The sequence below is a fragment of the Lontra canadensis genome, unplaced genomic scaffold (assembly GCF_010015895.1).
Source record: "Lontra canadensis isolate GAN:19392208 unplaced genomic scaffold, GSC_riverotter_1.0 scaffold173, whole genome shotgun sequence".
In the NCBI taxonomy this organism is placed as follows: domain Eukaryota; kingdom Metazoa; phylum Chordata; class Mammalia; order Carnivora; family Mustelidae; genus Lontra; species Lontra canadensis.
The window spans coordinates 582,942-605,366 of NW_022631167.1; the positions used below are offsets into that span (position 1 = coordinate 582,942).

The 22,425-nt window shown below is 52.6% G+C and overlaps 1 protein-coding gene across 2 annotated transcripts in view; it reads left to right on the forward strand.

The window, feature by feature from the left end:
* ESRRB (estrogen related receptor beta) overlaps positions 1–22,425 on the forward strand; it is a 163,401-nt gene that overhangs the window by 127,583 nt on the left and 13,393 nt on the right. For both annotated transcript variants that reach the window (XM_032846249.1, XM_032846248.1), the window contains exons 3-5: positions 1,541–1,657; positions 21,031–21,141; positions 21,597–21,758. In XM_032846249.1, the coding sequence (XP_032702140.1) occupies positions 1,541–1,657; positions 21,031–21,141; positions 21,597–21,758 (390 nt within the window). The remainder of the gene's footprint in view (positions 1–1,540; positions 1,658–21,030; positions 21,142–21,596; positions 21,759–22,425) is intronic.

Here is a 22,425-nt window from a genome sequence, read left to right on the forward strand (position 1 = left end):
TGAAATGAGGCATGGGTGGGCTCACTCCTGAGCAGGGGCATGGTAAAAGTGACTGTTTGAACTGCTAAAGCGGGGGTGGGGTTGGGGCCAGAGGGGGAAGGCGAATTCAGAGGCCGGCGGGCGGGCCTGCAACTGCCCTTTCAAGCCTTGTCTCAGGCTGGGAGTGACCTTTCTGAGGCTGCTCTGTGCAGGGCAGTGTCCTTGCTGTGTGAGATGGGCCAAACAGCACCCCAGCTTCAAAGGAGTGGCCCTGGGCCTCAGGATTGGGGATTGGGCAGACCGCCTTCTGGGCATCTGAATGGGGTGGGGACAGGAGGTTTGCGCTAGTTCCTTGTGTGTTCTTTGAAAACCACAGGCTTTGGAGGTTAGGACAGAGTTGGGACAGTGGCCAGGAAGACCATACAAAAACAAAACACTGGGGTTGCTCGCTGTCTTGGATTTTACCTTCCAGTTGCCTTTCTCTCCAACTACTCTGCGCCCCCTTTCCCTCCTGTTGCTTTTCTCTTTGCATTGATAGCGGCACGATGCATATTTGTTAAGTAACTGTAGACAGGTATGAAGGACAGAGGCTCTGTCCTGTGTTAGAAAGGCAGTCGCAGCCTCTCCTGTAGGATGGGGCGGGATCAGTACCTGCTTGGTGGGATTGCTCCAAGGATTCCTAGGTGACGGTGACTCACTCAACCAGCTTTTCTTGCATGGCTTCTGCATGGCAGGGGCTGACCTCAGGGCGGCTGGAGTCTGAGTGGTAAACAGTGGGAGTGTGGGTCAGGTTCCTGGTAGCTGTCACTATAATTCATTCAAGGGACGAGATAGAAAATGATCACGAGCGCACCTCTGTAGTAATGAACTGTGGTTATACAGTCATCAGTTCCATGTTGAATCGTGCTTTACACCATTTTTTTTTTTTTTGAAGTAAGTTTTACGTCCTGCATGGGGCCTGAACTCACCACCCTGAGACCCAAGAGTCTCATGTTCCACCAGCTGAGCCAGCCAGGCGTGCCAGTGTTTTACAGTTGGGAAAGCAATCTCATAACCGTGATCTTGCTAATCTTTCCTGTTGGAGCTAGCCCACGGCTTTGCAGAGGAGGAAACAGATTCTGCGAGAGGAAAGTGATTTCCTCGTGGTCAGCAGGCTGAGAGGCCTGGGGCCTGTGGGGCTAGAACTTCCCAGAGGCTTTTCCCCTGACTGGGGGCCTGGGGCTGGAGTTCGTAGGGACGGGTGGTCTGCACTTACATCCTGATCAGCACAAGGGCGTGTTCTCTGCCTGGGATAAAATGCTAGCTCAGGGGTGCCTTCGGAGCTGGGGGTGACCATTCTCCCAAGCTGTGGCTGCCAGGCCCACCCAGACCCCCAGGACTCTGGGATCTCTGTGTTGAAGGAAGGCGGAAAGATTTTGACAAGTGCCTCAGAGCACCTGCTTTGGGAGCCCCTGCCCTGTGGGAACCTCGGGACGAGGGGCAGTTGTAGGTCCCGGCCGGCCTGTGCTTGGCCGAGGGGGCCCGGGATGCCGCCCGCAACCCTGTGTGTGTCTGGTTACAGGGAACATCGAGTACAGCTGCCCCGCCACCAACGAGTGCGAGATCACGAAACGGAGGCGCAAGTCCTGCCAGGCCTGCCGCTTCATGAAATGCCTCAAAGTGGGGATGCTGAAGGAAGGTAAGAGGCCCGCACAGTCACGCTGCGCTCTCACTGAGGCCTGGGCTCCCTACTCGCGGGGGGTGTCTCAAGCCCCTGCATCCCTGTCCCCGGGCTGGTGCAGACCCTGGATGTCTCTGCCCACATCCCAGATGAGGACCCTGTTCCCGGGGGGCACCCACCTCTCCTCCCTCACACACACCCTGCACAGTGGTTTATAGCCGCCTTGGAGCTGCACTCCGAAGGGAGAGGTGGGGCATCAGGATCCTTCGGGAAAAACCCCGACCCCACCTGGGCCCCGAAAAGCTGGCTTGGCCCTCTGGGGAAGGCCCTCCTCTCGGGTTGAGCCCCCAGTTTGCCCTGGAGGCAGTCAGCTTGAGATGCTGCTCTCCCTGGCGGGGCCCTGTGTCTAGGTGGCCAAAGAGCAGAGACATTAAAGCCCAGAATGACAGAGCATGTCATCTTCACCTGAGCAGGGTAGCTGTGCTCTCCTGCACGTGGGCAAGACACTGGCGTCAGCGTGTGCAGGTCCCGTTCGCCCCCCTGTTCCCCGCCACCTCATCCTCAAGCACAGGCCGTGGGCTCCAAACACTTAGCCAGGATGATAAGACGTAGAGTAATGCGATAGTATAGTAATTATTTTTAAAAACTGATTGCATGTTGAGGTGGTAATATGGTGGATATATCGGGTGAAACGAAAGATAGCGTGATGTTAATATCACCTGCTGCTTTTTATTGTCTTTAAAGGGGTTACTCGCAAATTTCAAATGACATGGGGCTCTCCTTCTTTGGACGGCGCTGCGCTGGGGCTCCTCGTCACCTGCCCTGTTGATGTGCTCAGATGGATGACCCTTGTTGAGGACCATTTTGGGGGATGGGGTGTGTGTGTGTGTGTGTGTGTTTCTCCTCTGCCTGAGCTTTAGAGGGAGTGCGTGCAGGTTCTTACACATCAGCTTTTATGATCCTGGGCCCTGGGATCCTTCCAGAAGTGGAAAGAGGCAGGAAAAGAGGGGTGTGCTGATGATCGCATGATGGGGAGAGGCTGGGAGAGAAAAGGAAGGGGCAGGCAAGTCTGGAATGTAGTCCTTCTCTGAGAGGGGGCTTCTGGAAGCCCAGCCCAGCCTTTGAGGGCCCCACGGCACTCCTCTCATTGTCCTCTCCCTGCATCCACCGGGGAAGAAGGCACGAATTTTAGGATGCCTTGTAGGTAGGACCACCTGGACCTTGCAGAAATCAGAGATCCCGCCCCCGGTTTCTATCTCCAGCAGCCCCCTCCGGCCCAGCCCCACGTGTGGACCTCTAAAACAAGCTGCTGACACGGTTCCTCTGCTACCCCTCATCCACATGGCATGTTGGCCTTGTACTCGCCTTTCTCATTCTGCTCAGCTGTTCGAAACATGCCAGGGGCTTCATGGGGGTGGGGGTGTCAACGAAGAACAGTCCTCTTTCTAGATTAACAATGGGCTGTCGTAGACCTGCTGAAAGATTGTGAGTTCGTTCATTTTGATTCTACACGGTTTTGGTCTTAACCTTGCTGTAGGGTGTGACCCACGCTGGTGGCTGAACTAGGTCATCAGACTCTGACACTGGGCTCATTCTGCTCCTCCAGAGCCTTCTGGGGCCCACAGGGGGAGGAAACGGAGGCTTAAAGGCCGTCAGTATTTGCTTTGGTGCTGGCCTCTTGACTTCCTTCTCCATGTGCTGCTGGAAACCAGCCTCACAGTGTCTAGGTCGTAGGCTCCTTGCTCCTGAGTCTTGAGGATGGGGGCTGCCACTGCATTGGGGGAGGCTCGGTGTGAGGGTGCCGGGGCAGGTCAGGGGCCAGCTGTCCAGTGGACTTTCCTGGTTGTAGGTTGTGGCCTCTCTCTGCTTGCTTCCCAGCATCTGAGAAACTTAGGGCAGAGGGGAGCTGCCGTGCTAGCAGCACGCTCTGAATTTCAGGGATGACAGAATTGAGTCCTACAGAGTGGTTGGGCCTGAAGGTCTCTCCCACCTTCAGACCCCTGCTAGTTTGTGAGGAGCTGGACCCAGAGCCTGGAGCTTCCTTGTGCTCTGTGCTGAGTCTGCCCCAACCCCAGGCCACCCCACCCTTAGCCCTGGATTGTGGCCTGGAGAGCAGGGGAGGGAGGAGGAGGGATGAAAATGAGAGGACCGCCACTTGAAATCCCTGACGTTTTCTAAAGACAGTGTCTGACGAAGACTCTCCTTAGGGACTCCCCAGTACTGGGAAGAGAGTGGGAGTGCCTCCTAGTGGCCCCCCAGAATGGGGGGATGACAAGGGGGACCCACTGGTGGCAGAGAAGTGCGTGTGGCCAAGTGCACACTGGAGGCAAAGGCAGCTCAGGTGCCCGGTGGGCCGCTACAGAGAAGCCAAGCAGATACTCTGTGTCCCCGGACCACAGTGTGGGGTACTCGGGGCACGTGGGCCTGACAGAAACTCTGCCTTGGGAAGACGGGCACGGTGGGCCCCCACCATGGCCTCCCTCTGCTCCAAGTAGCCCTGTGTTTGGCCTAGGACTCGGTTGCAGGAAAGGGTGCGGGACGGCCTCTCTCTTAGGTGCCAGCCAGGGGCATCTGAGACTGCTGGCAGGAGTTCGGCAGGTGTGCTGAGGTAAACTGCCTGGGCCCCAGCCTGGTGAGGCCCTTTCTGGAGCACTTCCTAAAGGAGGAGGAGGGGGCACTCAACCCACCTCCACCCTCCCCCAGAGCTGGCAGTTCCAAATCCAGAGGGGGCAGGGTGACACAAGGCACCTGAGTGTGGACAAAGCCCAGCGCCTCCATTTAGTTTCTCCCCAGCCCCCCACCACCCCCTGCAATGCTGAGCCTTGGCGGGATCCTGCAATCAGAAGCTCCATGGGGACCATCCCCCTTAGGAGCTTGCCTCATTGAGGCGCCTGGGTCCCTGCCAGGCAGGGGCTCTTGGCAGCCTCCCTGGCTCCTGCTTTTGTTTGGTTGTCCCCCCACCACTTGGTGAGCAGGAGCCCAGGCCCCTGGGACAGGCGCGGGCTCTCTGCTTCCCTTACGCTGACCTGACTCTGAAAGGCAGACTCGAGTCTTCCCAGAAGCTGCTGCTCCTCCGCAAGCTTCCACAGTGGGCGGAGGAACGGGGGACTGGGGGCCCGGGTCCTGGGTCTGGCACATGGCTATGGGGGTGACGGGAGGCCGGGGAAAGGATGGGAATGCCAGCTCCCCTTCCTCCCCATCCCACCTACACATCTGAAGGCTGTTTCCTGCCTTCTGCCCAGCAGCTCCAGAAGTCTCTTACAGGTTTTCTTTTCTCAAGTAAAACAGCCCAAGAGTGTTTCATGATGGGGGAGGGGGCCAGCAACCTCGGGCGCTGGGGGTGGGGGGAAGATATCTGGTCACATGGCTTCCTTTGGCTCAGCCTCTGCCTTGAGGCTGCCGTAGGCTCTGGAATCATTGACTGAGCAATGTAGGTGATGCCCGTGGGTCTGTCTCGCTTAAAGCAAATCCAGCGTGTGAAAGTCTATATTTTCAGAGGGGAAAAAAAGAGATTTTTCTTTTCATAAAACGTTGACTACAAAATCCACACTAGGTTGGGAGTTGGTGCCTGCGCCCTCCTCCTGGCCCTGACGGGATCTCGCCATGCGTGTGGTTCCACATGCTCCTGGGCCTCCGTGTTGTCACCTGTAGGGCCGTGGAGTTAGGGGAGCAGCCCAGCTGGAACAGCTCCTCGGTGAAACCCGCTGTGGGACTGCTGTAAGATGTTACCTCTCGGGCACCCTGGCTGCCCCGATCTTCCTCTTGGATCCCCTGGTGGGAATCTCAGAGGTGGTACCCATCAGGGCTGTCCCTGTCTGGGGTCGAAAGTCAGGATGAGCATCTCCCTTGGGACACCCCTGGAGAAGCTCTCCCCTGAGAGACGGGCTAACTGGCCCGGCTGCAGTGTGGCCTGACAGCCTCTCAGCGGAAGAGCCTGGAAGAGCCTGGAAAACTGCTCGCTGGTTTTCTCAGGGAGCCCTCAGGCTTCATTTAGTACAGCTCCAGGCTTCTAGCAGCCCCCCCTCGAAGGCTGGTCCTGCTGGTTTACTTCTCCTCACCTCACTTCACCTGCCTCAGGCAGGCAGCCTCCCTGTCCTGCTCCCTTTCCTCCTCCCTTGGCCCCTGCCCCCCTTTCCCCAAGTGTTTTCTAAAAGATATTTGATTTCAGTGAAAGCTGGGCTGACATCCGTGCAATATGCTCTCACTGTCTTTGTGCTTGTTGGGCGGGCGGAGGGCTCCTGCGGGGATTCTGGGTAATTGGGTTAGTGGCCAGCTCATGTCAGGAAATTAAAAGGAGGCTCCGATCAGGTTCCCGCTGCATGAGATTTAATGGCTTTGTATTTATAGAGTATTTCTGCCTCTAGCCCCTGCCAGAAATACCACTTTGCTGGCCCTGTGAATGAAGAAAGAGGATGAGAGGTGATTTGCTTTTAAAAAATTCTTTTTTTCTTTTCCAAAATGCATTAGCGTTCTGAAACAAACCAGCTCTTCAGCACTTCAGAGAATAGTTTTGAACTAGAGCCCAAGAACGCTGATGTATATTTGTATTCCCCCCCACCCCCAACCACTTTCCATCTTACACGCGTGCACACTGACGCACACACGTGCGCATACACACTCAAGTCTGACGGCTCGCGAGCTCTTCCCATGTGGCTGCAGCGTCTGGGCCGGTCAGGCACGACGATCGGATGACCTTTGGTTGGGGAGCTATTAACCTATTGAAGCCATAGGGCCTGAGCTTGTCTGTGCTGAATCCTTACTACTGTCCGAGTAGGACTTTTGGTGTGCTGAAGCATGAAACAATGGGTTCGGTGGTTGTACAGACCCAGCGAGACCCAGCGTCACCACTGCTCAGCTCCTCGGGTGCTTTACTTAAACCTCCGTAAGCCTCCTTTTCCTGTAAATGGGGAATCCTCATCATGGTCATTTTCATCTCTCTCCCAACTCTTCAGGGAAAGCCCCAGAGTTGTACCCCAAAGTAGCATGTCCGTCACCGATTGGAGATCCATGGTCTTCACCATATTACGTGGTTGATTTTCTTCTGTGATCCAGGAGGCGGTTTTGAACCTCCTGTAGCCTCTCTCCCCCATCCTTGGCCAATGACCTTGCTTCCCATTTTCTTGAAAAAATAGAAACAGTCAATGGGGGAGTTTCTTACCCACCAGCTATCGAATCCACACACCTACCCGCTGTTTCCTGTCCTCACCCCTGTTTAGAGCTATCTCTGCTCCTGTCAAAAGCCGGTCTCCCCACCTGTGCTCTGACTCTTTCTTCGTCAAGGACTTCAGTCCTGTGGCATCATTTCTGCTTCCAGCCTCATCACACTCTTCCTCACTGCTGGATCATCTTCCTCAGCACACAAACATACTTCTCTTCTCCCCTTATAACATCAAAATTTAAATTTTAACCCCCCCACCACTGTATCTTGACCTTTCACCTTCATCTGGCTACTGCTCTCACCTTGTTCCCCTTTCTAGCAAAACTTTCCCAAAGACCTGATAGCATTTACTGTATCCACTTCCTTACCCCATCCACTTAAAAAAAAAAAAAAAATTCCTTAAAAAGTAAACATTGAGTAGATTCAGGAAAATATTTATAGTATATTAGTTAGGCTAAGGCTGAGCTTCTATAAAAAAGAGACTCCCTTCCCCTCTCCAAACAAATGAACCAACACCAGAAGCTTAAATAGGATAGTTGTGTAGCCCTCTCATCTCTCATGTAACAGTCCAGAAGTCTGGGACTGGGTGGCAGCTTGGCCAGCCTTAGCAGGTGGACCCAGTTAATACCATCTCTCAGGCAGCCGAAGGAAGCATAGGCTGGCCAGCTCATTGGAAGGATGGGATCCAGAAGTGGCACGTGTTCCTTCCACTCATAGCTCATTGGTGGAAACTGGTCATATGGCCATGCCCTTGCAGGGAAGTCTGGGAATTGTAGTCTTCAGCCAGTGGGATGCCATGTGTCCCACTAAAACTCTATTGGTATGGAAAAGGGGAATAATGTATTTGGGTGGGCAAGCACTTTTATATGCCAGAAATATATGTAAAATATGATGAATACTGATACCTTCCATTTTTTTAAATAGCTTTTTTTTTTTTAAAGATTTTATTTGACAGAGAGAGAGATCACAAGTAGGCAGAGAGGCAGGCAGAGAGAAAGGGGGAAGCAGGCTCCCTGCTGAGCAGAGAGCCCATAGTGGGGCTCAATCCCAGGACCCTGGGATCATGACCAGAGCCGAAGGCAGAGGCTTAACCCACTGAGCCCCCAGGCTCCCGAAAAAAATTTTTGCCCTGACTTTTCAGGTTCCCTTTGTGCCCTTCCCCATTTTCATTACCCTCAAAGGTAACTTACCCTGGTTTCACATCAGTTTTCCTTCACTTTTTAAAATAGTTTTATCGTGTTTATATCTCTGTGGGTATTGGGGTGGGGGGATTTGTTTTAAATGAAATTACACTCTATGTGTCCTGCATCTGGAATGTTTTAGATGATGTTTCTGAGATGAATGCTGTTGTCCCACGGTGCTGTAATTCATTCATTTTCGTTGCTGCTTAGCAGGAGGCGGCCAGAGGATAAACATTTTAGGCTTTATGAGCCTGAAGGCCTCTGTGGCAGCTATGGAACTCACCTTTGTTTCAGAGCCGAAGCAGCCACAGACGGTGGAGAGATGAGTGAACAGAGCTATGTTCTGATGGACAGGCAAAGCCCTGGGTTTAGCCCAGAGACCTTAGTTTGCACACTGCTGCACTGTGGTGTCACTGGGTGAGTTTGGGGGGGAGTTGGTTTTTCCTTTCTACTGCCAAGAGAGTAGTGCTTCACACGCCCTGTGTCCTGGTGGTTGCACAACAGGGATTTCAGGCCCCGGGGGAGGGTAGAAGTGCCGGGTCCGTGAAGCCTCAGCTTTATCAGACGCTATGAAATTGTTCTTGATTCCATTGTACTGACTTAGTACTTGGGTTCAGACCTTGTGGTTGCTCCCTACCTCACCAACACGTCTTAATTTTTGCTGGTGTGGGTAAAGTGGTATCTTGGTACGGCTTTCATGTGTACGCTTGCCAGTATCAGAGAAGCGTGTTTCCTACGCGTACTAGCCACTCGGGATTCCTTCTCTGTGAGGGGCTTGTCTGAGCCTTTTCCCTGTTTTTCTGTTTCATTTTTTCACTCTGGTCCTTTTCACTCCATGTGATGTAGCCCCTCCTACCTTTTCAGGGTCATCTGGTCCCATTCCTCTCCTGCTCACTGGGCTCCAGCCTCACTGGTTTCTTTCTTTCTTTTTTTTTTTTTTTGTTTAATATTTTATTTATTTATTTGACAGACAGATCGCAAGTAGGCAGAGAGGCAGGCAGAGGGAGAGAGGGAAGCAGGCTCCCTGCGGAGCAGAGAGCCCGATGCGGGGCTCGATCTCAAGACCCTGGGATCAAGGCAGAGGCTTTAACCCACTGAGCCACCCAGGCACCCCTCACTGGTTTCCTTTTGATCCTCAAGCATGACAGACTCTCTCCCCCTCTAGGAGCTTTGGGCTTTCCCCTGCCCGGAATGCTGTCCCCATGGCTGGCTCCTCATCCTTGCACTCCAGACGGAGGTGCCATCTCACAAAGGCCTTTCTTCCCACTTCCCTTTGTTATCATTCCCTTTTGTTTACTTCCTGGTTGAAGTACTCCCGACTTGAAATTATTCATTTGTTTGTTTACACGCTCTTTACTGCGACTGCCTCTAATCCAATTGTAACTGATTTAAGGATGGATGAATTGCTTTGAAAATCTGCAAGTACTTACCCTTAAAATTTTGCAGACAATTTTAGGAGCTTCACAGAAGCCTAACTAAGAGGTTCCTGAAGTCTGACTAAGACCTATGATTACAGGGTGCCTGGACGGCTCCGCTGGTTGGGCGACTGCCTTTGGCTCAGGTCATGATGCTTGGAGACCCTGCTCAGTGGGGAGTCTCCTCTCTCTGACCCTCCCTGATCTCATGTGTGTGCACTCTCTCCCTCACACTCTCTCTCTCTCTCAAACAAATAAATAAAATCTTAAAAAAAAAAAAAAAAAGACCTATGATTACAGAGAGTTTTAGAGATAGAAGGATCCTGAGAAGTATTTCAGGCTCCTGGGTGGTAAATTACCTTTTAGTTGACCTGTTACATGTTGAGTGGGGTTGGGGTGGCTGCTTAGATACATGATCTAAAGGCTTATGCACAATTGGGATCCGAAGGCCGGAGTGGTGAGCGATTAGCAATGTCTGCCACAGACTAGGAAATGGAAGGCAGTGGCACAGCTGACAGCTATTGGCCATGCCTGATGTGGTGAGTTTAATTTGCCTGAGGCCACACTGCCAGTAAATAACAGAGCTGAGTGGTAGCTAGTCTCCTTGGTTATGTGAGAAATCCTTTTAAGAAACCCATTCCAACTCAGTGTGGTTAGCTTGGCCAGTAGCAAAGCTTGTAGTTTTTCCTGAGAGGGAGAGAAAAGGAAGGGAAAGGAAGGGGAAACTGGGTCTAAATAGATTTGCTCTGTTGGGTGCACAGTGTTGGAGCCGACTTGGCAGTTGGAAATGCAGGGACTGCCCAGGCTTGCTGAAATGCCCTTGGTCATATGATGGTCTGAGTGAGAAGGGTCCAGAGAAGAGAGCAGCTGATGGAAAATTTAATGGACAGGGGGCCAGGGGCTCATCATGCAGAACCATTGTATCCATCCAGGAGCCATTAGCACAAGCCCTGGGCTATTAGATAGCATGTGGTTTCACTACAAGGCTCCCTTGACTTCTAGTGAATCAGGCATGAGACTCTTCACCATGAGGATATGGCACCAAGGTAAGAGGCAGCCCCAAATAGCCATCCTGTCCTAGGCAGCAAGGTGAGCTCACCTGTCAGCCAGAACCCCCTTCAGGACAGGTAGCTAAAGGAGGCTGGGCATGTGTAGGAGTGTAGATGAGGGCATTCTGCTGTGCTGGGACATCGGTCAGCATGCCCCCATGACCCGCAGCCTCTGGGTACCCACATCACCTTCTCGGTGGTTTCCTCTTTCTAGAGATGAGTCAGCTATAATTTGGTAGAACTTACAGGCAGAGTCAGCCCCTAAGTCCCCAAAGAAGAACACTGGTCAGGTAAAGTACTGAATAAAACAGGTCTAGCACAGAGCTCGCCAGACCTGCCAAGTTCTCAGAATCGCTGGAGGAACAGATTGAGAGATTATCTGTTCCTGGACATCACCCCAGACCTACTGACTCAGAACCTCAGAGGGGTTAAGTACTCTTGTCTGTATCTTTCAGAGGCTTTCCGTGGCTTCCCAATGATCCCACTGTCTGGTGATCTCAAGTTTAAAGCCAAGAAGATAGGACTTGGAGGTCAAGGTTCAGTCCCTCCCTCTGATATTTCCTGGCTGTGTGTCCCTGAGCAGGTTACCTGTCCTTGCTGGGCTTCAGTTTCACGTGGGAATAATAACAGTCATGGAGTCTCCCTCCCTTAGAATTCTTATGCAGAATTAATGAGATGTGGAAATCGCTTTCTAAACTGTGAAGCATGGTACCAACGTGAACCTGCTTGCATCATTCATAAAGCAAGGACACTGAATGGAGTTGGGGGTAGGGCGGGAGGGGTGATTTGTGGGTCCGGTGATGAGAAGGGTCCTGACCCTGAACATTTTGCAATGTTAGGAGAGATCCTGCCCTTAGAGGCAGACGGCAGCTCTGCAGAGGAGACCCGGGGGAGGACAAGGGCTCAGAGGCCTTTCCCTCTCCAGCCTGGTCCTAACGTTTCCTGTGGGAAGAGAAATGTGACAGGAGCAGCGCGCCGGGGCCAGGCTCTGGGCCAGGTACAGGGCCACGCTCCTCAGAGCTCTCGCGGGTTATTTTTAGCGCCTGGGCAGAAAAGAAAGAAACTTGAACTGCCCCCCGGCTACTGTGCCCCTGCACTCTTGGCTATTTTTACTTCCGAAAGCCTGGGATCTTGTCCAGCTAAGGGAGGGAAAAATGAGAAGAAAGGAGGGAGGTGGAGGGAAGCAGGAGTTACTTTACTTCCATTAAGAAAAAAGTCAGGAGGCTGATCTTACCAAGTCAGCAAGTGGACATCTGATGAGGATGAGGCAGCCGCCGCCTCTGGACACGGACAGAGCTGCAGGCGGCTGGAGAGGTCAGCATATGGGCGCGGATGGGATCAAGAGGTTGGGGGAGCCTGGCACCTCCTCCCTCCAAGGATTTTCTGCCCCAGAGTGGTCCTGCAGCTACTGGAATGTTTCCTGTGCCCTGAGCTAGGACATGGGATCGGCCACTGTGGGTAGAGGCGCACCAGCTTGGGGAGGAGCCTGGTGGGGTCTGTGGGCCATACAGCTACAAGCAGAGCCTCTGTCCTGGGTGGGATGGAGACAGCGCTGCACCCTGTGGGTGTATTCCAGAAAGAAGCCGGGTTGGAACTGTGTGATCCTGGGCACAATACTCAACCTCTCTGAACCTTACTTCCTTAAGGTGTTTTTTTTTTTTCTGCTGTTGTTGTTTTGTTTTTAAATGTATCTGACTCAGGTGGTTATAACTAAGGGGGTGTGTTTCGCTCTCTTCCGAAGAAGGAGGCTGTCAGTTCCTTCTAGACCTTACCACCTTCCATAGGCAAGTGAAAGGAAAGCAGTGACTATTAAGCGCCTACTGTGTACCAAGCACTTGGCTACTTTCACACATTTTGTTATTTAATTCCATGAACCTGAGAAAGATGAAGTATTTTTAACTGACAAAATACAGTAACAAAGTCTGCCATTTTGTACGATTCAGAGGTGCAAAGCACACGGACAATGATTCTGGTTCCCATTTTCATCATCTCAGTCAGAAACCCTGTACTCAGGAAACAGTGACCCCCATTCTACCCACCCCACTTCCCCTGGTAACCTCCAGTCTGTCCTCCGTCGCCTCTAGGTATTTTTACAAGTGGACTCATACAACATCTCTCCTTTTGTGTCTGGCGTCTTTGACTGAGCCTAATGTCTTCAAAGTTCGTCCATGCCGTAGCAGGTCAGAACAGTGTCTCTCTTTCTGGCTGGGTCGTAGTCCATTGAATGGATATACCATATTTTGTTCACCCAGTCATCTGCCAACAGACGGTTGGGTTGCTTCCACCTTTTTGACTCTCGTGAGCGTTATTGCCGTGAACACTGAGATCCTAGTGTCTGCTGGAATTCCCGATTTCAGTTCCTTTGGGGACGTACCTGGAATTCGTTGCCGCGCCATGTGATACGATGTGGATGACAGTCCTGTCACTGAGGAATTGCCAGGCTGCTTTCTGTAACAACTGCATCATTTTACATTTCCGCTAGCACCTAACGGTCTTGTTAATTAACCTTTTTATTTTTGAGATAAGTGAAGATTGACATGTAGTTGTAAGAAATACGTTACCGAGTTCCTCCCAGTGCTAGCATCTTGCAGAACCGCAGGGCCGTACCATGGCCAGGATGCTGCTAGTGATACGGCCAAAATAGGCAACAGGATTTTTAATACTAATTATATGATTAACTGAGACTTACTGATCACTTCCTATAGTGTTCACAGTGTTACAAGTGGTTTACCCGTGCCAGCTCCTTCAGTCCTCAAAACGATCCTGCAAGGTACATACTGTTATTTTTGTACAGGCACTGCAGTCGAGGCACAGAGAGGTGAGGACACTTGCTCAAGGTCACTGAGGTGCTAAGAGATAGAGTCAGGGATTGCATCCGGGTCCGACCCTGACGCTAATGCTTCTCTCCTCTGCTTTGGAGGCACAGACCTCTCTGGGCAGTCCGCACGGTTGCTACCCTCAAACATAGTCACCAGGCAAGCCTCGCAAGCCACAGCCAGGAGGGCCCTGGGTCTTTGCTTTCCAGGCGCTGTGATGGAGCATCTTGGCATGGACTTGGCTACTCTTCCGCTCTCCATGCCTTTCCCCTCTTCCTCGCAAGGGTCACCAAGCACATCTCACCTCCCCACTGCCTTGGTCAGGGCTGGGAAGGAACAGATGTCTCCTCCCGGGGTCACCAGAGAGGATTTAAGGAAGGAACTATTTATAGAGGGGCGAGCGGGATGGAGGGAACCAGTCAGAAGTGGGGATGCACCCCAGGGCTAGCAGAAGTGAGGAGCCTTTAACAGCGCCAGCCTAAGAGACCTGGTGGGAGTTGCCCCAGCAAGCAGGTGAGAACTGTAGCTGTCCTCGGAGGTCAAAGTCCACTGCCTTCCTACCTCTGTGGTTTTGGCAAGTTCCTCACCCTCTCTTAACCTCAATTTCTCCATCTGTAGAATGGGCTAAGAGAATCTCCTTCCTAGGGTGTTGCAATCCCTAAGTAAAATAACATACGTACGATTCTTAGAGCAGAGGCCAGCGTCAAGTGACAGCTGCTTAGTAGATGAGAACTTCTGCTTACGCTTGTGTCGTATCTGTATCTACACCGGTATTATCTGTCGTAATCTTGTACAGGATTTAGAGGGGTTACCATGCTGGCCCAGGACAGCTCCCTATCCAGTCCTGGGTTCAGCTACAGGACTCAGTCTGCATAGGAACGTGGATCCCAGTGATCATCAGTCTTTCTGTATTCTTAGCAAATTTATGAATACTTAAATTTTGTCCTGTACATGTTCAGGGATTAACAGTGTTGAACAGTGGTTAAAACGAAGGCTATGTATTTATTAACTTAGAGATTATTATAATATAATATAATATAATCTATTATAATAGATTATTAACATTTTGCATGTTAAGTATTAATGTCTTTTTTTTTAAAGATTTATTTATTTATTTGACAGAGAGAGAGAGAGAGAGCACAAGCAAGGGGAGCAGCAGGCAAAGGGAGAAGCAGGCTCCCCAGTGAGCAGGGGGCCTGATGCAGAACTCGATCCCAGGACCCCGAGATCATGACCTGAGCTGAAGGCAGACGCTTTACCACTGAGCCACCCAGGCGCCCCTTATTAGTGCTTTTTTTTTTTTTTAATTGTATTTATTTATTTGACAGAGAGAGAAGCAGCCTCCCTCCTGGGCTCTTGGGGCTCGATCCCAGGACCCTGACACCATGATCTGAGCTGAAGGCAGAGGCTTAACTCACTGAGCCACCCCAGGTGCCCCTTATTAGTGCTTTTTTAAATCCAGAAAGTATCAATGAGATGACACAATCTAATAATCCCAGACAGTAATTTTAAGTTAAGTAGTACTTTAATATGTTCTGAGCCTGCTTTCTAGATATTTTGCCAAAACTGTAAGGATAAACAGTAAGGCAACTCTCATTTCAAGTTCAAGATGCCTTCTCTTTCCCACCGCCCTCCCCCCACTGGGTGTTTGTAAGACTTAAACATCCTAATTTAGAAAGTAATTGCCCATTTTATCAGTGAAAATTGCTTTCTGCTGCAAGTTACGGCGAACTTGACTGCTAGTGGCTTAGGCATCAATAAATGAGATTGATCCCCCCACCTGCCAAGGACTCTGGAGATGGGAGTTTGCTGGCATTTTATAGGCTTCTCAGTCATAGCATCAAGGACTCTCAGTCCTTTTTGTCTTTCTTTGGTGTGCTTTGGGGTCCTTGCTTGGCTTCCTCATGGTTGCAAGGTGGTTGCCATAGCTCTGACCGTCGCCTTCCAGGTCAGGGGAGGAGAAAGGCAGAGTTGCACTGAACATGTCTTTCCCTTGTATCAGAAAAGCAAAACCATTCCCAGAAGGTCCCCCAGCATGGACTTCCCATTATAACCCATTGGCCAGAACCAGGTTGTAGGACCAGCACTTGCTATCACAGCAACTGAGAAGGCAGGGAGGGACCAGGATTGGTAGGACTGGCTAGGACACAAACAAAATCCAGGTTCCCTTACCATGAAAGACACAGAATGGAAAGACACTGGGGTAGACATCTAATAATGTCTGCCAGACCCCACCACTAGAATTTGGTGATTTGTTTTTAAAGGATTCATGATGTAGCATCTTGTTGCAGCACTCAGGATGGGAACAGTCTGTGCCATTACCTTGTTTTCCTAAAATTGTGAGCAGGGTATGCTAGAAAATATAAAAATACATTGCCAGGTAGTAAGTATAAACATAGTTGACCAGTGTCTGTTTAGGCAGCATGCAGAGGAATTCAGACCTCTGTCCACTGTCTCTGCTCCTTGAGATGCTGTTGGTGCTCAGTTCAGAGCAGACCACATCAATAAAGACAGATGTGTAGAAGGCAGGGAGGTGACTGGCCTGAAATACTATCCAGATAGAGGAAATAAAGAGTGCTTGGCTAAAGAAGGAGGGTACCAAAGGATGTTCAAGTCCATAAAGGATTATCTTGTGAAAGGGAGTTGGTCTCATTGGTGGGATGGAGGGTAGAAAGTGATCTGGAGATAGACTTTAGCTCAGTACAGAGGAAGACCTTCCTGAGGAATGGGTTCGCCTAAGGGAGTAAATTTCTGGTTGCTGGGAGAAGGACCAGACCCTGAGATTCTTTTGTTCCCTAAGTGTGAGGGCTTTGGTTTGAACTGGTACATCATTCTACTCACATGCTTGGCTGCCTCCCACGGGCTGGGTGCTGAGCTTGGGCGACAAAGATGAAAGTCCTTGCCCAGGAGGTGCCCATAGTCCAGCAGGGGGATGAGCACAGTGTACTGTGAAGAGTTGTTGTTTTGACTGTAGTTGCCGTAATAGAGAGTAAGCGAAGGGAGCTCAAGAAGGGTGTGGCCAGCTCTGCTCCGGGGAGTCTGGAAGGCTTCTCAGTAGAGCTGATACTTGAACTGGGCTTTCGAGGGTGAATCCAGATCTTCACTGGCCTTTGGGAACAGCGTGGGCTGGAAGGATACGGCTGTGTCACTTAGGTGGGGGCGCAGCCTGTGGGAAGGGGGTCTCTGGGTTGGGAAGCCCAGGCCTACACCTCAGGACTCCTCCACCCTAAATATGATGACCTCTTTACCCTTGGGACAGTATGGGGGGAGGAGAGCTCAGAAAGCAGAGCTAACATGGGCTCTTTCCCTTAAGACCCTACTGAAGAGTGGATGGGAACAGAGGGAAGCATGTGCAAGGTGGTGTGGCAAAGTCCCCATGAAGGCTGCTGAGCATGGCGGCGGGAGGGACAGCCGGGATCCCCTGGCCTACTGGAATCACTGCCAACTGACCAAGCATTTTCCCACTATGATGATCACAAAAGCCATATTTGGCGAGCAGAGTTGGTGTCACCATTGCCCCCTCCATACCTGATGATGAGACGGACGCTATGAGAGCCAGCTGCGCCAAAACCTTTTGAGCCATCAAGATGGGCGTGGATCCTTGCCCGCTGGATCCCGTGGGCTGGAGCCCTTATGGGCTCGTGGCTGGGGTGAGACTTGGGAAAGCAGGCAGGAAGCCAGGAGGCAAGCCTGGCTCATGTCAGGCCTCAGTTTGGGCAAAATCAAACCCAGTGGGCTACTTTTCTTAAAACAGAATAAGCTGATAATTGATGTGTGTATTGATTGGAGCCATTGACCATCCTGCCGTGAAGATCTGAAGGAGAAAATGTAGACGGAAGATGACACAGGCTGGGTCCTGGGGGGTGGTACCCTGGCATAGCCAAGAGTTGGTGGGTCCTGGCTCCTTTATTGGGCAGATCCCTCAACCATCCCCTGAGCCTCAGTGGTTCTTAATCATAAAATGGGGATAAGTGTGCCAGCTTCATATGCTGTAGATGAAAAAGGGTAACACATAGCAAAAGTCCTCCATAAATTAGGCTGTTTACATGATTGTTCTTTTTTTAATATTATTATTTTTTTATTTATTTGAGAGAGAGAGCTTGAGCAGAGGGAGGAGCAGGGGGAAAGGGAGAAGCAGGCTCCCTGCTGAGCAAGGAGCTGTGTGGGACTCCATGCCAGGTCCCTGGGATCATGACCTGAGCTGAAGGCAGACGCTTAACCGACTGAGCCACCCAGGCGCCTCCTCGTGATTCTTCTTACTGTGACTTACAGTGTCGGAGAAGAGTAGTAATAATAATGGTGATGATGTCAGTAACAGCTCTGACTTTCTCAACATCTGCTGGGCTTTGGGCGCCATGACAGACCCTGAATGGGACAGAGAGCAGCCCACCGGGTAGAGGCTCCTGGTCGGGAGGGGAAGCCAGGGTGCTGTGCTGTTGGAGCCCTGGAAGAAGCACCCGGCCCTCCTGGGGGGGGGGAAGGAGGCCCATCGGTTCCTGTATGCACCGAGACTTCCTGAACATCCACTAAAGGTGGGGCCCTGTGTCCGGACTGAGAACATTCCAGGTCGAGGTGGTGACTGAAGTGGCAAGTGCCAGCCTCGCCAAGGGACGCCTCCCTCGTTCTTTGTTTTGTCGAGCAGTTCCCACTCCTGCTGACAGCCGCGGGGTGGAAGGGAGAACCAGGAGAGAAAGTCGAAGTGGGGAAGGGGCTCCTCCTGGACTCCAGGCAGACCCTGCTGCGTAGTAGGTGCGCAGGAAAGGGGCGTCCTCATTGTTCTCTGTGAACGAAGCTCGGCATTTTCGCTTTTCATCTCACCAGCTTTCCAAGAAAAAGCAGAGCTTGGTAGAGGGTTTGGCTCTCAGTGTCGTAGGCAGGGGTGAGCTGCTCTGTGGCTGGATCACAGGAGGGGTTCAGGAGAACAGGGACCTTTGCCCCCAGAACCTTCAAGGGAGGAGCCGTCCTTCCTACGTTTCTGTGCCCCTTCTGCCCTGAGCAGCCGGGAGGGGTGGAGGGTGGGAGCCAAAGTCCTCCCAGCACATGGGTGTTAGGTCCTGTGCGGGATGGGTCTTTGCTCTCCCCTTCAAGGTCCGAGGCACGGCTGGTCGCTCGGATGCTTCCCAGACTCACCGGCCTCCGTGCCCAGAGTCACCTTGTGAGCATGCTGACTCGGATTCGTGGGGGGCAGCCTGAGTTGTTTGCATTTCAGACTCGCTCCCAGGAGAGGCCTGGCCGGGACCACCCCAGAGAAGGAGGAGGGCAGCAGCCAGTCAGCGTCCCACGTGCATCCACGCAGCCCTCTGTCACGCACGTGCTGACCCAAGTGCTACCTCGTGAGCGCCGCTTGGCCGGGGGCTTTCTCTGGGCACCCTGTGTGAACGCCCCAAGGCCCTCATCTGCTGTAGAGGTCCCTGGGGCGTGTCCTACCTTGTCTCCTAGGGTCCTCAGTGAGGCCAAGCCTCCGGAGCCGACACCCGGAGACCCCTGCTCAGGGTCTGGTTACTGGCTGTCTTCCCGAGTTCACCTTCTGGATAAACTCTCCTCGCCGCAGGGTCTGGAGAACCCAGGTGCAGCTGTGGTCAGTTGCAGTCCATTCTGCCCCTCAATGCAAAAGGGGAGTTCACTAGAAGCTTCTCCAGAGGCTCCAAGAGCACACTGAGAGGCCAGCAAGGGCCAGGGGAAGCCCAGGCACAGGAGATGTGGTGGCAGGGAGCGTGTGGCCTGAGGCTGCCCTGACCATGTGCCATTCGATCAAAGCCTCCCGTGGACTGGGCCTGTATGTCCCAGGGCCATGCTTCGACCTCCAGATGGGGACCAGCCGGAGGACCTGCCGCACTTGGATATCCAGAGTTGGGGTTGGGCACAGGCCTCCTCCAAGATGACGCACCACAGGGGAAATTACCTTCACACAAGGAGCAGGGGTGGGATGCGGGGTAGACACTCTACCCCCCGAAAAAGTTCACTGCAGCCATGTCCGGCATCGAGTACAGGAGCATCTGTCTGTAGTAAAAGGGACACCTGCTGATGGAAATGCGGAGCAGTGACTGGCCAAAGACACCGTCCCCTTGGGCAGTCTAGTTTGCTGCCCCTGGGGGAGGAGGTGGTCTGAGCTCTCAACCCGAGGCACTCATCATCCCAAGTTCCTTTAGGGCAGTTAGCAGTTGAAGGGCTGGTCCCTGCCATTCAGAAAACAGTGATTTTACTTTCAGTGGCTCTTGTGGCTCTAGGGGACTTCTCTCTGGTCCCAGGGACTGAAATGGACTAGCTGTGCGTTCTAAGAATCAGCCAGAAAATCACCCCTGGCATGAATGGGATCCAAATCCTCAACCTATTCAGTTACCGTCCCTTCCTCCTGCCTCTGCCCGAGAAGGGCCTGAGCGGACAGGATGAGTGGCCGCCCCTACCACCCTGGGAGGAGAGGCAGGAGGAGGTGCTGGGGAAAGTGCCAGACGGGGCCCTGGATGAGGATGCACTGCTGGGGCTCTGTGAGGGCGATGCCACTGACCTTTAGGAGAGGAAGAGGGGTTGAGCTGGGCCTGTCAGCTCAGAGGCTGAGGAGACCACCCCGCTGTCCTCCCCTCAGGACTCCGGCTCTGTCTGACTTACTATGTGTTTTATTTATTTATTTATTTATTTATTTAAAAAAGATTTTATTTATTCATTTGACACAGAGAGAGACAGCGAGAGAGGAAACACAAGCAGGGGGAGTGGGAGAGGGAGAAGCAGGCTCCCTGCTGAGCAGAGAGCCGGATGCGGGCTCGATCCCAGGATCTTGGGATTGTGACCTGAGCCCAAGGCAGACGCTTAATGACTGAGCCACCCAGGTGCCCCTTATTATGTGTTTTAGTCAAGGCCTGTTTCATGGGAAGGAAACAGGAGCCCGCCGCTCTGCTAGTTTGTTGGATCCCATCCGTTTTCTAGGCCAGGCCGCATAGATTGGTGGAGGTCCTGTCCACCCTGTGAGCTGGTAGGGGTATCAGATGGTACCAGCATGTCTCTCTAGACAGCGGGAGCTGAGGGGTGGGGTGGGTTTCTGGAAGGCCCTAGAGACCCGGAGAAATAACGGATCTCTCTGAGAGAGGTCCTCTCTCCTGGGGAGGGATGTTAGGGTGGCATGGCCACACCTGCTTTTTGCACCTGCTGCTGGGAGACTCGGCGGTGTTCACTCACTAGCTGCGGTCAGGACACCTCACCTGCATCCCCGTCTAGGAGCGTCTGGCCCAGGGCTGCCCACACCCCTGCTTCTGAGGGTACTCCCGCTGCCCTGACCAGTCCTCACCCTCCCTCTGTTCTAGAAGAGACCGTAGAATGCCATCCTGTAGTCTCGGAAGGTGGGATCCAGAAACTGATGTTTGTCATGAACCCCTATCCAGATGCCATGTATGTGAAAAGTTTGAAAATTCTTGTTTAAAAAAAAATTATTGTTTTCATATTTGAGGTACCTGCTAGAGGCCGAGATTCCTTTCCTCTCTTGCAAACCAACTCAGCACTCCCTGGGTTCCCAGCAGATCTACAATAAGGAGTCTCCCTTCCCTGACACCTAGAGGAGCGCTTCTGTTGTGTTTCCCTCTAGAGACAGAAAGGCTCGAGAACTGAAGGTTGCTCAGGATAGGGTTCAGGAGGATGCAGAACCGGAGGCGGGGCCGGGCCCAGGGGCTGTTGGTATCAGAGAGTTGAGTGAGGATTGCCCGACTCTGTCCTGAGGCTGGCCCCAGGGCAGCTGGAAAGGCATCGAGTCGAAAACCTAATACCTTTTCCCATTCTTTCCCCAGGTGTGCGCCTTGACCGAGTGCGTGGAGGCCGCCAGAAATACAAACGGCGGCTGGACTCTGAGAGCAGCCCGTACCTGAGCTTACAGATTTCCCCACCTGCTAAAAAGCCATGTGAGTGCCAGGGTCACCCGTGCCCCTTCTGTCCACATCATGCCTGGAACATCTGGTATCCTTTGGGGGCAGTGCCACCTTCCCACTGCTGGGTCTGGGACAGTGTGCATCTGGGGAAGGTGGCCTCAGTGCCTGGCTTGGTGCCTTCATTCACAAGGCTTTTCCGTGTGGGATTTATGGAATATGGCTCCAAGCGAAGCATGATCCTACGAAGGCCTGGGCCAGCATCCAGAATGCCGCCCTCACCTCCCACTCAAAGCAGGGTCCTCTCGAGAGAATTCACCAGCAGCTTCCCTTGGATATTTGTCAGGAACCCAAATCACCATGGCCAACAAGTTTGCGGAGTCAGAGAGGGAAGGGAGGTGACCTTTTGGGACTCCCCAGATCCCGAATTTTCTTCCTGAGTACCTTCCTCTTTTCCCCAAAATTTACATTCCTCCTCTGGTCATTGGCAGTGACCAAGATTGTCTCCTACCTGCTGGTGGCCGAGCCCGACAAGCTGTATGCCATGCCTCCCCCTGGCATGCCCGAGGGCGACATCAAGGCCCTGACCACTCTCTGTGACCTGGCTGACAGGGAGCTCGTGGTCATCATCGGCTGGGCCAAGCACATCCCAGGTGAGTCCCGTGGGGCCAGGGACACTCAGCCACCGTCCCCACGGCCGTGGTCCTGATGCCTGGGAGCCTGGGAGCCTGGAAGCCATCTTTTCTTCTGGGCTCCTTTTCTCTCCCTGTGGGATTGGAGGTGAGCAGGTGTGGGAAGGCCCAGTAATGTTCTTGAACATTCTTGGTACTTTTCAGAACCAGTTACCATCCTAGAGGTGTGGCGATGGCATCCACGATAGGTTAAGATCCAGAGAGCAAATTTTTTTGAATCCTTGAAGGCCAAGGAAGGGTTTCCTTGCAGACCTTACTGGAAATGCACGAGGAAACAATGCGGGCGAGAATTGAGGCTCTTGCTTCCTTTAGAGGCAGGTGGACTGGTGTGGTTAAGAACACGGGCTGGGGAGAGGGACTGGGATTCGGGTTCTGGGTCTGTAACTTACGAGCTGTGTCTCCCTGAGCGGGTCCCCTGCGCCCTCTGTGAATAGGGAATGCCAACCGTGCTTCCTTCATGGGCTTGGATGAGGATGAACTGTGAGCATGAGTGATGTGCGGACACGCTAGTGTTCATCGTGGACTCACGTCGCTGTGTGCCTGATGGGGAGGGAGGCCTCTCTCCTAAGCGTGTGTGAACAGGCTTCACATGATACAGACTTCATTCGCTGTATATGGCCCAAACCTG